General features: G+C 41.2%; 2 protein-coding genes and 1 long non-coding RNA gene across 4 annotated transcripts; 2 read left to right on the forward strand and 1 right to left on the reverse strand.

Moving 5' to 3' along the window:
* The first annotated feature begins 56 nt into the window (after positions 1 to 56).
* LOC141046295 (uncharacterized) lies at positions 57 to 1,799 on the forward strand. The gene is made up of 2 exons (XR_012219109.2): positions 57 to 1,029; positions 1,368 to 1,799. It is a non-coding gene; the product is annotated as an uncharacterized LOC141046295 (long non-coding RNA).
* Positions 1,800 to 3,974: 2,175 nt separating this feature from the next.
* Positions 3,975 to 5,989, forward strand: LOC112292738 (uncharacterized). 2 transcript variants are annotated; one of them, XM_024541533.3, is made up of 5 exons: positions 3,975 to 4,148; positions 4,590 to 4,746; positions 4,943 to 5,260; positions 5,421 to 5,640; positions 5,765 to 5,989. In XM_024541533.3, exons 2-5 carry the CDS (start codon positions 4,633 to 4,635, stop codon positions 5,818 to 5,820), a joined length of 708 nt encoding a protein of 235 aa, XP_024397301.1. In that variant the 5' UTR covers positions 3,975 to 4,148; positions 4,590 to 4,632; the 3' UTR covers positions 5,821 to 5,989. The 2 variants fall into 2 exon arrangements, with proteins under 2 accessions (XP_024397301.1, XP_024397299.1); XM_024541531.3 differs by having other exon boundaries at positions 3,975 to 4,068.
* Positions 5,990 to 6,228: 239 nt separating this feature from the next.
* LOC112292737 (uncharacterized) lies at positions 6,229 to 10,810 on the reverse strand. The gene is made up of 5 exons (XM_024541529.3): positions 9,782 to 10,810; positions 8,772 to 8,973; positions 8,081 to 8,670; positions 7,550 to 7,769; positions 6,229 to 7,096 (listed from the first exon to the last, which is right to left on the reverse strand). Exons 1-5 carry the CDS (start codon positions 10,070 to 10,072, stop codon positions 6,690 to 6,692), a joined length of 1,710 nt encoding a protein of 569 aa, XP_024397297.1. The 5' UTR covers positions 10,073 to 10,810; the 3' UTR covers positions 6,229 to 6,689.
* Between the last annotated feature and the right edge of the window lie 2,016 nt (positions 10,811 to 12,826).

Genomic DNA, 12,826 nt, shown 5'->3' on the forward strand with positions numbered 1-12,826 from the left:
TCCTTCGGGACGGCGGGCTGTGGGCAACGGGCAGATCGCAAAAACAATAACAATAACACCCGTGATCGCGTCGCAAGGCCTAGGGAATGCCCGCAGGGCAGTTGTAAAGCCGTTAGGCATTCCGACCCGGTGGAACGTTCCCTCTCGGTTCCCGTCCCCGTTCTCCTGCCCGTTCCCCGCTCGTTCCCACCCTCCCTACCCTACTCTTGCCAATGCAAAAAAAAAGGGTTTTCCATGCTGGTTTTTCTCAGCAGAGAATTAACACAGTTTTTGTGGGGATTTTTCAAGTTTTACTTCAGCAAAAAAAAAACTGTTAAAATTATATAACTTATTACTTGACATTTATTTTGTTCCACTATGGTAGTAGCAAAGGGTAGGCTGTGCATCATGTTGCCCCTGAGCCCAATACCTTTCAATGATCATCAGCAACATGTGTGATAATGCCATTTCATTCTTAGAGCAGGCAGAGAGGGTACTCTTGATACTGAGTGTGTGTGTTGTACTTAAGCAGAGCATATGATGCACCCCCCTTCCCCCTTTGCAGCAAAAGAAAACAAAAACAAAACAGTTGAGAAACCCCCCCCTCTCAAAACCCTAAATCCATCACTGTTAATTTGCCATCCATCACTGACAACAAAGAAGAAACACTCACTCACCACCACAGTTTGTTTGCTTCCTTCCCCCATGACATGATGAACATGCAGCACAAATTCCATCCCTTTCACAGCCCCAATTTCCTTGGTGGGGGGGGGGGGGATAAATGATCCAGTTCGTTCATCCTTTGCTACATTTCCCTACCAGGCTTTGAGTTGTTGCCATGAGTGAGTGAGAGCTCCATGATGATGAGTTGGCTTTGGCACCCACTCATCCATCACAACAGGGCTTTGCAACCTCCCTCCCCCCCTCCCAGCTCCACAAAGGGGCTCTCCCTGGAATTAGGGTTTGCTCTAGCACAGCAGTTAAGGCAGGTGGAGCTCAGTCATGGATGTGAGTGAATGGGTTAACCCTAATTTCCAAGGGCACTCCTCTGTAAGTGGAATTAGTCTCTCTCTCTCTCTCTCTCTCTCTCTCGCTTTATGTGTACAATACAAATATTGTGTGTTTCTTTTAAATGTTGTTATCTTGCTATAAATCTGAACAAGTTAGAAAATGTATGCAAGTGGCTAATGTGATTGGTGTTCCCAGTGGGTAGATGGGCTCCAACTAATGTGAAGTCTCCATAGGTTCTTAATTCTGGGAGAAGCATTTGGCTGAGAATGTCACTAGTAGTTGTTCTTTTCTATTGCATTCCTGTTTACTATTTTTTTTTTTTTTTTAAATGTAATTTTTCAGTCCAAATTGATTGAGTTTTGGGGAGGATTTATCAGAAATTTGGCAAATGCAGCTGCTAGCTACGAAGCTTTATTGAGCTGGGAGCTGCAATTTTTCCATTCTAGGGCTCTGGATGCATATGAATATTAGATTCCTTAGCCTTTGTTGTTGTTTTATGATGACCCTTCAACAGCATTCTCTAGTGATCTAATTTTTCATGTAGTTTTGCCTTTTATGACCCACCTTACTAATTTTTTTGTTTTAATGATGCCTTAAATAAGATTTGTTTGATCACAAAGTAATTTGATATTTTTCTCCAAAAGATCAACATTCAAATAAGTGGGTGAACAAAAAAATTAGCAGCAAGATATTGTCTTGTATTCTGGCATCTGAAAACAGTGAAGACAATTCAAAATAATGTATTCTGAGAATGGTTATTTATAAAATAAATAAACAAACAAAAATACAGCATGTTTTCTTTCCACAAATTCATAATCACCAGATTCAGTATACAATAAATGTATTTTGATGGGGAGCTTCCTCATTGCAACTTTGTTTTCATGATGTAGAAAATTACTATTAAAAGAATTATTTATTAAAGTAAAAATTATAAAAATTATAATTATTTCACTACAACAATCACCAGGTAAATTTGCATATCTCAAGTGTTGGAAAAATCGTCAAATTTTTGCGACTTTGTGACAAACGAATATTATTTTAATTGATGAAGCTTACAGCTATTTTTAGAACGTTTTTTTGAGAAAATTAAGCAATCGTAACTGATGTTGTATTAGCAACTAATTTGCTCATATTCCACCCACAAAATCATTATTTCAAATCAGTTTAAGATATATATATATATATATATATATATATGTGTGTGTGTGTGTGTGTGTGTGTATGTATACACACACATAATTGGATATGTAATATTTTAATGAAAAAAATATTAAATCACAAAGTTGAGCTTTAAATTTTGAAAATGAACCTTTGTGTCTTCTTTTATTATTATAAATGTTCTTGAAGAAATCAAGATGATATGGGAAAATTGGGAATTACATGTTGAAACTATAATGAGAAAATCTTATTTGAAAGTGATTTGGAACAACTATTTTTAACGGAATTTGATTTTTGAAAAGTGTTATTCACTTCTACAAGTGAATTTACATTCTGATTCTTATTCTATAAGTCGTAATTCATCAAGGCATGATGACAATGATTATCCTGAAGCAGTTTGAGCATGAAAATATGCCATACTGAGCATCAAAACTTGCACAATTTGTTTGTCTTTTGGATTTTTCTTCATTTTAAGTGATTTGAATATATTATCAATTATGCCTAAAAGAATATTATATGTATAATGTGATTTTTCCATTCATTATTTATTTTCATGATATTTTACATCAAATTTTGCTTCAAATTGGTGCATATTTGAACTGACAGATTTCAAAGAAAATTGATGCTGTTGAATTTTTGTACTCCAAATAATTGAAAATCACAATGAGAAAGGCCCAACATTGATTTATCTCATTCCAGGAATTAGTGTAATGTGAACATGTACATCAGAATGAACCACCTTTGTGCCCAATGTAGTAGCCTCACTCACTACATGTATTTATTTATTGTGACATAAATGTTTCACTACAAATACTGGAACTTATTTATATTTATAGTTCAGTATTAACATTGCTTCCATGTGAATCAATAAACACAGTCTTCACATGGAATTATTCAAAACATACAAGTTAACATGAAAATACCCAAAGTAAGTATAACCTGGCATACATGTTTGTTTCCATTCCAACAAGCCCACAAAGACAACAAAAAGTTTGTGGTCACAAATTCAAGTCACATCTCACATTGTTTAAAATACATATTTTTTAATATATACCAATGTGGTTGTCCCTTTTCTGTACCCATATCACATCCTGGTTGCATATGATATTCCATTGAAGCTCAACTTGCCACCACTTCACATATCATTGCGGACTTTAACCAAACTCTACATGGTTTCAAAAGCAAAAAAGTTGCAAACAAAAGTGCTTTTAATTCCTCATTCCATACTTTCTTTCTTTCTTTTTTTAAAATCTTTTACTTTTTTACTTTTTTTTTTGCTTTTTTTTTTTTTTTTTTGTATCTTTGATGTTTGTCAGCATCAAATCAAGGTCAAATGAAGAAATTCAGATTCCACCTTTACTCCACCAGAACTATCATCCAATTGTTCATCCAAGCCACGTCAGCAGACCTCCCCACATAATGAAGGAATAATCCAAGGAATATAACAAAATAAAACCCTATTTACCGTCTATTTTCCATGCAAAACCAGGGAATATTACCCACAAATGGTGCACAATTGGGATGTTTATTATTATATAAGTGATATGAGGAACACTGCTGAGGCCTGTACTCCTGATCCTCAGCGAGCGGAGTCCCACTGGACCCATCCAGCTGTCACAGTTCGGGTCCTGAAAGTGCCACGCTGGAAGGATGGGCGACAATTCCAGAGCTGACACAGGATCGCCCCCAATCACACGTGGCGGCGTCCACGTGGTGGCTGCATGAGGCGATTGGCTGGACCCCCAAGGTGCCAGTTGTCTCGCCCTGCTCCTAGCTTCCCCATTTTTACTTCAGCTCGGCCTCGGCCGCTTTCGAGCTGTAGAAACAGCATCTGCGGCCCCCTTCGATCTTTCGACCTGCGCCACCGCCTGCCCGGGCGCCCCCCGATCTCGTACTGATCGTTGCGACTACTTTGCCTTGGTAAGTAAGCCCATAAATCCCAGTACTATCATGCCATCGATTTTAGTCATTTGTTCGTGTGTGTGACGTTCGCGGAAAAGGTAGCTTGGGTTCATAGCAGCAACAGTGCCAGCCTTTGTGAATCCTGTGCGCGAATGTAAAGAGGGTTTTTTGTGAATCCTGTGCGCGAATGTAAAGAGGGTTTTGATTGGGAGGGACGGATCGTGTACTGTAGTTGGGTTTTTTCGTGGATTTGAGTGTCGGCAGACGGGATTGTGCTTCGAAATTAATGAACGGTCCTGTTGTTTTGGAGGGCTGTTTTGACGTACTTCTAGATAAACTTGCTGTGAATTTGAGGTGATGCGAGGAAGCAGCCTCTGTGGCAGGAGCAGGGACGGCGTCGTACTTTTATACTATATTTGTGGGGAGTTTTAGGACGTTCTTTTTGTAAATTTTTGTAATTATTTGGGTCTCGGGTTTTAATCATTTGGGTACGTTGGAAACTCATCTTGCTGGTGGTGAATGTGGTTGCTGGAGAGCAGAGCACGTTTCATCAGTGTGTGAAGGATAAATCAAGCGGTAAAAATGGCGGACGGAGCATACACTCAAACAACTCAAACTCCCGATGGGAGTGAAGTTGTGATCCCGGATCGGCATACGTATTACATTAATATTCCTATCCATCCTCTCACTGGCCAAGTAACCACTTGAATCCCAACCTCCTTGACTCTCCTTGTTCTATGGCTTTCCAGCTATCATCAACATTTAGAGCAACTGGATTCAGATGGTTTGAACATCTCTCAAAGAACAATACGGAAATCGCTGGAAACCTCCCTGCTCTGTGAAAAATATCTTTTTGTGTTAGATAAATGACGAACAAGTGTGTGCTGTGCAGGTGGCCGATGAGCATTTGGAGAGGCTGTCCCTGTACTACACCATCTATGGCGTGGTGTTCGGCATTGTGGGCTTGGTCGCCATTTTGGTGCCGTTCTTCTTCAAAAACTTGCCCCTGGATCAGCTAGTTGCGTGGTTGCTAGTTGTCGGCGGAGCCGTCACTCTTCTTCAATTCATTTTGGTTTGCGGCGCACCTGGCACAACTTCCTTCCTACTCCTTGGAGCCCTGCACTTGGGCGTTGGTGTCGGGATGCTGCTCCAGCGCGTCCCCAATCCCACTATGCTGGTCTTCATCGTGTGCGGCTGGTTCCTCGTCCACGTAAGAATTCTTGCTAATTCTCTCATGGCTTCATGCCCCTCAAACATTAACACTTATTAAAACATAAAACAAGCAAAAACAATGAAGAGAGTTTTGGGGATAAATCATGGCAGTCAACGTTGTTGACATGATTTGTTTATGGCTATGTCGAACTCCGCAGGGAATTATCAAGCTGTTAATGGCTTGCCAAGTGCGATCCCTGGCGACCTGGCCTGCAGTGCTTACCAGCGGCCTTGTATCGATCATCCTTGCGTTTGTTCTATTGTCTCTGAGCTCATGGCTGTTTAGCGAATCCCTGAAGTTTCTCGGTGTCTTCATCGGTGGTGACCTGATTTTCACCGCTCTTTCCCTTCTCCTCATCGCCTTCATGGCTCGTCTAGGTACAATCTCTCATCCTTTGTGATCTTATTCAGTTCAACTATTGATTTACATGGGTTACTGTGTGTTCTGTATTTATGCTCTATGGCTCACTTGAGTGATATTAATTTGCTGGAACTTGCGCAGGCAAGAATGCGAAGGAGACTCACCAACCCCTTCTCGCGCAACATGGCATTGCCTAAATTTGCAGCCCTATGAGAAGCGTCAGTTCGTACGTGAGAGCAAGCCATAACTTAAAATAAGGACTGCGCTAGAGTACGAATGCGCCAAAACCGGAAGCTTGTAGGTGTTGTACAGTTGTAATGTGAATTATAAGTATTTACTATCGATATATTATCTTTTTTTGGCACAGTTCCGCAACCTTCCATATTGGTTGTCTCTGTTGATGTCTGCTTATTTAACTTCAGAATAAGCACACCGTGGTGTCAATAATAAGCAGTACCACTACTAGAAAACAAGTTCGTAATCAAAATAGCAAGAGTATTTTGTACCCTATTTCAGAAAGAAACAAAATTGGACCGGTCATATAATATTCAGAACTTGCCACAGCATTTACTCATGTCAACACACACAATCATTCAAGATCTCTGTGCTTCGGAATAGATAGTTTTTTATTCAAAATGTAACAAGAAGCCAGTGGACTTATTCCGACTTCCTGAATCAATAGTACCATAAGTCACGAGATACCTTCAAGGGAATCGACTGCAATAATAGAGTGAAGACTGGGCTAGTGAAGCAACAAAAAATAAATAAATAAAACACATAAAATAGATGTAAACAAAGATAAAAAGAACGATGGACATATATCATAAAGCAGGCTCTTCAGCACTTGGGTTTGGGAATTAATCCTCCGCTATAACTCGTTCATACTATGCAACGCGACAAACGGGTTGCAAGGACAGACCATCGACTTCCTGATCAGCACGATCTCAGCTGTCCGGTGCTGATGCAAGGCACAACTAGCATGGCTAACAAGCAACAGCTGCTAGCAGACCAAAACTAAGTCAGCCTTGAACATGCAACAAGAGACTCCGATGAAAAAGATATCCCTTCAGCATGTGGCACGGCGATCAACCTTCTGATCCCCAACCGAGGCCTGTGGCCTGTACTCAACAGAGGAGAATTCTCCTAGGTGACGACCAACTGATGCAGTATTCCAAGTGCCCACATCAAGCTCCCAAACGTTATTAGGGGCGCTCTGAGTATTGGTGGTTTGGCTGTTCAACCCCCCGGCCATCTGTAGATGCTCTGGTACAGGAACCATGATATCAAGAAGCGGGGCACATGGAACACCTCCAGCAGAATAATATTCCGAAGACCCGTACCATCCATGAACTGAATCAGGATTTGCCAAGTCTAACAGCGTCAGGAAGTCCTCATCAGTGCAGACCTGTTGTATCCCTTCGCGCGGCATCTCTCTTACGCTGTCTTCGTTTTTTGGTGCTACAAGTTGAGGTACTGCAAAACCAAATAATAGTTATCAGCCATAAAAATTAAAAATTCAAGTAAAAAAAATAAAAACAAACAAAGAGAGAACCAGGAACATCAAGAGCGCTTATGTACAACTTTTTTCTGAACAGTTGCATAAATAGCACTGAAGTACCTAAAAGACAAGGACTGCATCATCCAACACACCTCCAACTTCAGTACAAGTACGTTTGGAGGTGGGGCAAACATGTTCTACTTAACAGCAAGACATAGAATAGGGACTCAGTAACTGAATTGGAGACCATCAGGACATTAGATGGCCATCAGGCAAAAACGTGTTTGTCCCCCATTAGATCAAAATTGGTAACCGAAGCTTTTTGCGATCTTTTGCTGGACAAGTCTGTGACTTGTACCCATAATAAGGCAAATACAAATACTGACTCAACAAGGGCATTGTGCTAGCTTCAGGATCGTCCAAATTACCAGTTGGACACATCGGTGACACTTCTTCACTATGATCAGAAAAGGTCCGACCCGCCAGCGGTGTAGTGGGATCGCTATTCTCACCCCACCTACCCTTTTGAGGACTCAAAACAAGGGCTGCAACCTCTGGGTTCGTGTTTCCAGATGTGAGAGCCATCAGCTGGTCAATAATATCCATGCTAAAGCGAACCTGCCCAAGCCCTTCTGTCGGATGCGCATCCTGCAAACAGGAATTTGAATCAGCACTGATGAATGGGCACAAGTGTAGTTCACAACCAGATGGACAAAGTTTTTCAGAACCATACCAGTACAACAAAGCATCCCGATACATGAAGCTATCCAATACTTAAGGTAAAAACATCCTTGAAAGTCACTGAAAATTACCAGTCACCAAAAGCTGCATAAAAAAAGTATGACACTGGATAGTGGAATTTAATTCGTGCTCCTTGAAAATACACAGATAATAGGAGGTACAGTTCAACAAAAATAAACAATACACATCAGAACACACATCAATTATCAAATTGTCACCTGCATTAAGGTCTCAAGAAAGTTGCTGGCATTTGAGCCATAGCTCTCAGATTCTGATAAAATATTGGTAGAAGGTATGAGCGGACTAGGATTGGTAATCGAAGACCGCTGCGTGCCTGCGCTGTCGGCAGACTCCGCTGATTGGCATGAAGGGAGCTCCAGTTTCAAGCTGGCATTCGACACTGGAGGTTTAAAAAGTAAATTTAGATTTCCATAGGCAGACATCCGATCATAAAGCATCATGTTTCGTTCGGGTTCATTCCCAAATCCTGGTAACACATCCCTTGTAGTAGTGCCTCGATCGCAACCTTGGCTGGATGAATTGAAATCAGTTTGAAAATTCAAGTTGCCTCCGTCGGCGAGCTGTGCGAAAGACACATTTCCATTGCCTATACCACTCCTCCCGTGGTGGCTGTTCCTGAAGACTTCTATTTGTTCAAAGGGATTACCAATGGTCTTGTTCAACACTTGGTTGGTCCCTTGATTTGTGGTACTTGGTGCAAGGGCGCCCATGGGGATCATAGACAAACAATTTCTTGTCAAGCTATGGTCACATTCATTGATTGCGTGAAGGTTGTGCAAATGATCACCTGCCGAAAAGACCAGCTTGGTATTAATTGCTGTTCTTGGAAAGCATTCAAACCATCAAGACAAAAGAAGAAAACTGAGTACATCTCATAGTTCTGAATACCTGGCTGAGGGAAGCTTGAAATGAAATCACAATCTGCGTCCTCCCCAGATATGAAGCTCCTTCCATCTGACGGCTTTCCATAATACTGAGTAGGGCTGGATTTTGCCTTCTCCGCAGGGTATACTGGCAATCCTGCTCGCATCCTTCGTTTTATCCGGGTATTCCAGTAGTTTTTAATCTCATTGTCAGTTCGTCCGGGAAGCTGTTGCACGCAAAAATAAAAATAAAAACCTTCAGAAAATTGTCCATAAATAATCATGAAAAACATGAAGGATTAAGTTGGAGTCTGAACTTAAGACACACTGCTACATACATTCAGATAGCTAGTCCTGTACATACAGAACCCTTCCGTACGACATAATACCCAGAAGGTTACATGCTAAAGCTAGATTTACGAATATAGTTGCTCAATTTCGCATTTTTTTCCATTTAGTGAAAATCCTGATCAGTTAGGCGACTAGTTTGACAAGTGGCGTATACATTTAAGTTTTATCCTCCCAGCTTCAACAATAGATGTGAAGTCGATTAAAGCAATACGCTTCACCTACACACGTGCGCCATCGTTAACACTACACCAGACAACGTTGTTGCTGAGAAGTAACAACAGAGGAACTACTGCCTTCATTGCCAAATTCTATAAATACACTCATTGAGCAACCGCCGTTAGCAGTGAAGAAGTGACTTCAGAAACACTCGCTTGAAAGCCTTGAGCGCTTCATACTCAACCAGACTCACTGTAAAATTTAACTCATAACAGAATCGAGGACGATAAGGCATGCTGCTGGAAGGAACTCGACATTCTGACTTACTCTTTAAAACAGAATCAAGATCCTTGCCACATGCCAAGTTCAACCTTACATTCTTCCAAAAGACTGACATGGAGATACTGGAAACCGTGACCCTAGAGCACGAAATACTAACCCAAACATTCAAAATAGCTGTCCGACAGAGAAAAACGTCATGCGAGGAGTAATTTCGGAAATGAAGGTGAAATGTTTTGAGGAAAATACTTGGGCAGCCATGCGCGCCCACTTGTTGCCAAGCTTGGCATGTAGCTCGACGATAGTGCGCTCTTCCTCCGGAGTGAAGGCGCCTTTCTTGAGGTTAGGACGCAGATGATTGGCCCAACGTAGTCGGCAGCTTTTTCCACAGCGGAACAGACCAGAGTGTTTTTGCACGGAATTCCAGTTACCCTCCCCATGCTTGGTCACATATGAAATCAAAATCGAGTCTTCAGCAGATGTCCATGGACCTTTTTTAAGAGAACCCCCATCCTGACCAATATCAGAGGACAAATCCATGATTCAATGCGTCGGTCACCTCCACCGAAATCGCTCCAGAATCACCAGAAACTCTCCAGTCAAAGAGCATGCAGCTTTCTTATTTGCAGACAGTGTACGCCGTGTGGTAGCGGCAGGAGTTCAATGAAGCAAGCCCTATCTATGCCAAGGCAGAATCAAGTCTTGCGGCAGAAATCGATCGTACGCAGTGGCATTTCCCACGCCCAGATATTGTAACCAGCACGTCTATATTGTACTACGTCCTGCCAGCATTCCTGACGTGATTGTGAAAGTGACAAACATGCGATCAATAATTCAAGAGCTTCCGCTGAACCTTCTCCATTCAGTCTTCTCTGAGCCATGGCATTGCCTCTCAACTCTTGAAAACGTCCTTCTCCCCAGACCGCTACAACACCTAAGTAACCAAACCTTAATCTCACGACATAGCATCCTCGGATTACAACAACCGTTCCTCGAATCAAAAACAAACACACGCCATCACCCCCGGCATCTGTACTCGTATTAGACCTTCAGGCAGAAGGAAATTGAGCGCCAAGAGTCTAACTTATCCTCCTCCTCCTCCTCCCTCCCCTCTCTACCGCGCCACTTCACCACACAGAATAAACAAGTATCCAAACTAACGCAAAGCACTATCTGATACAACACATCCCCCCCCCTCCCCACTCCGCCTCAAAGACAAAAACAAGCGCCGCGCCACCACCGCATCACTTCACTCCACTCCACGGAACACATCCGCTCGCGCATCACATTTCCACTGCCACCACACAACCATCCCCATACATAACTCACAAGCCAACGCTACGAAAGAAGTAACACAATGCTCCTGAAAGAGAATAAAATATACAACGTGAAAAAACAATTTTAAAATAAAACAAGCGACAAAAAATCAAAAAAATAAAAGAATATACATACACAAAAAATTAAAATAATACGTCAATTCTTCATCTCTAACCCCAGCCACAGAGTCTCCGAAACTCCGAGACGCCATGGACGCGATCGATCGAGTTCGCGAGAGCCGGCTTGTAGTAGTACTAACCTCTCTTCTTCATGCCTACGGCCATGATACCATCGCACAATCCCGTGGAGCCAGAGAGCGGCCGCCGTCAGCACGCAATCATCGCCGTGTTCGAGCACGGCAAGCGGGGTTCGCTGCCCCCCTTTCTATTCTCTCTACTCACTACTGCTGCAGCAGCAGAGCCACCGCCACTGCAAACCTCGCTATTGTTGATGTTCCATGAGCTCTCGCTCCTCCTCGTCCCTCGCCGTCGTCGTCCTCCTCTTCGGCGTCGCCCTCTTCTCCATCGAAACTCAAATTTCCACTTCCATCACCTCCTCCTGCGGCGCATCCCCTGGCGCCGGTGTGAATGAGCCCTTACTTCGGGTCCAGTGTGAATACGATCCCAACCACAGTCGCATTCAGACAGACCGCCAGAATATGAGGAGTGCGAGGGCTGTGTTCACACGGGTGAATCGAGGGGTCGTGATACTGGCCCCTCGCTCGGGACCTGGTTACTGGGGAAAAGCTGATTTCTGGTCTCTCTCTCTGTTTTTCTCTCAACCCTAAAGTCAAAACCTAAGCCATGTTGTGATATGGTACGTGCAAACGTACCCATCATGCGTGGGAACGTGGTTCCCCGTGGTGTTATTTATTTGCCTTTAAAGTTGTTTACCTTTTTATTTTGTTTTTTGTTGTTTGTTGTTTGTTTTGTGTGTTTTTTTTCTCTCTTTCTAGGTTGAGGGGATGACAAGTTTTGTGGTGGGTAATGAAAAATTCAAATAGTTGATTGAAGAGAATAATTCTTGGAGACTTGAGGGAAGTGGAGGAAGGACTGTGTAATAATGGATTGATGTTTTTGGATGTTTGAACATCTGGTCTGATTTGCTTAGAAATAATTCGGATTTATACAGTTGCAAAATACTGTACTTCGTTGAGTCTATTTTGTGATATAGCGGTTTTATTCCTTTGCTTACAGTAAATAATACTGTCCTTCAAAAGAATCCTGAACTGTTCAAATTTACAATTTGTGATTTTATAAATTTTATCAGTACCAATTATTTTGAAATGAAAGTAATCTATGGTTAAGTTAAATATATTTAAATTAAATAACTAAAAAAATATAAAGCATCAAAATCAAAGCATATGGATTAAATATAATCACACACAGACACAAAAATACAATTGATATCAATCATATTGAGTCAATCCAATTAAAAAAGTAAATTTATTCATGTTATTGTGTTTGTTATAAGTGACATATCAGTGGCAAGATAAACAAAGAAATAAATCTTAAAGTGCTATCTAAAAAGCTAAACTATTTTTTTAAAGCTGGTGATTCAATCAAATAAAAATCCAATGAGCAAGGTCATTATTAATATATACATGTATAAAACATCACCAATAATCTACACAATACACAAAAATAATAATTGTTGAACCAATGTTCAAAAGAAATCTTCAAATATACTATACAGTGGACATTAAAGCACATACCTTAAATGGATAGAACAAAGTCACACACTACAACTTATGTTGTTTTTTCTATTCATTTACATAAATGTTTTCTTTTTAACTCGTGATTTTGAATATGGTAAAAAGTATATATTGAAAAAATACATGTATATATGTATATATATATATATATATATATACCCAGACACACACAGCAATGCTCACGTTATACAAAATTTCACAGAATAATAACAGGCATAAATTCTGCTAATTTATCAATTGAAATAGAAATAACCTTTGAAATA

Source organism: Physcomitrium patens, chromosome 15 (assembly GCF_059467195.1).
Source record: "Physcomitrium patens ecotype Gransden chromosome 15, ASM5946719v1, whole genome shotgun sequence".
Lineage (NCBI taxonomy): Eukaryota > Viridiplantae > Streptophyta > Bryopsida > Funariales > Funariaceae > Physcomitrium > Physcomitrium patens.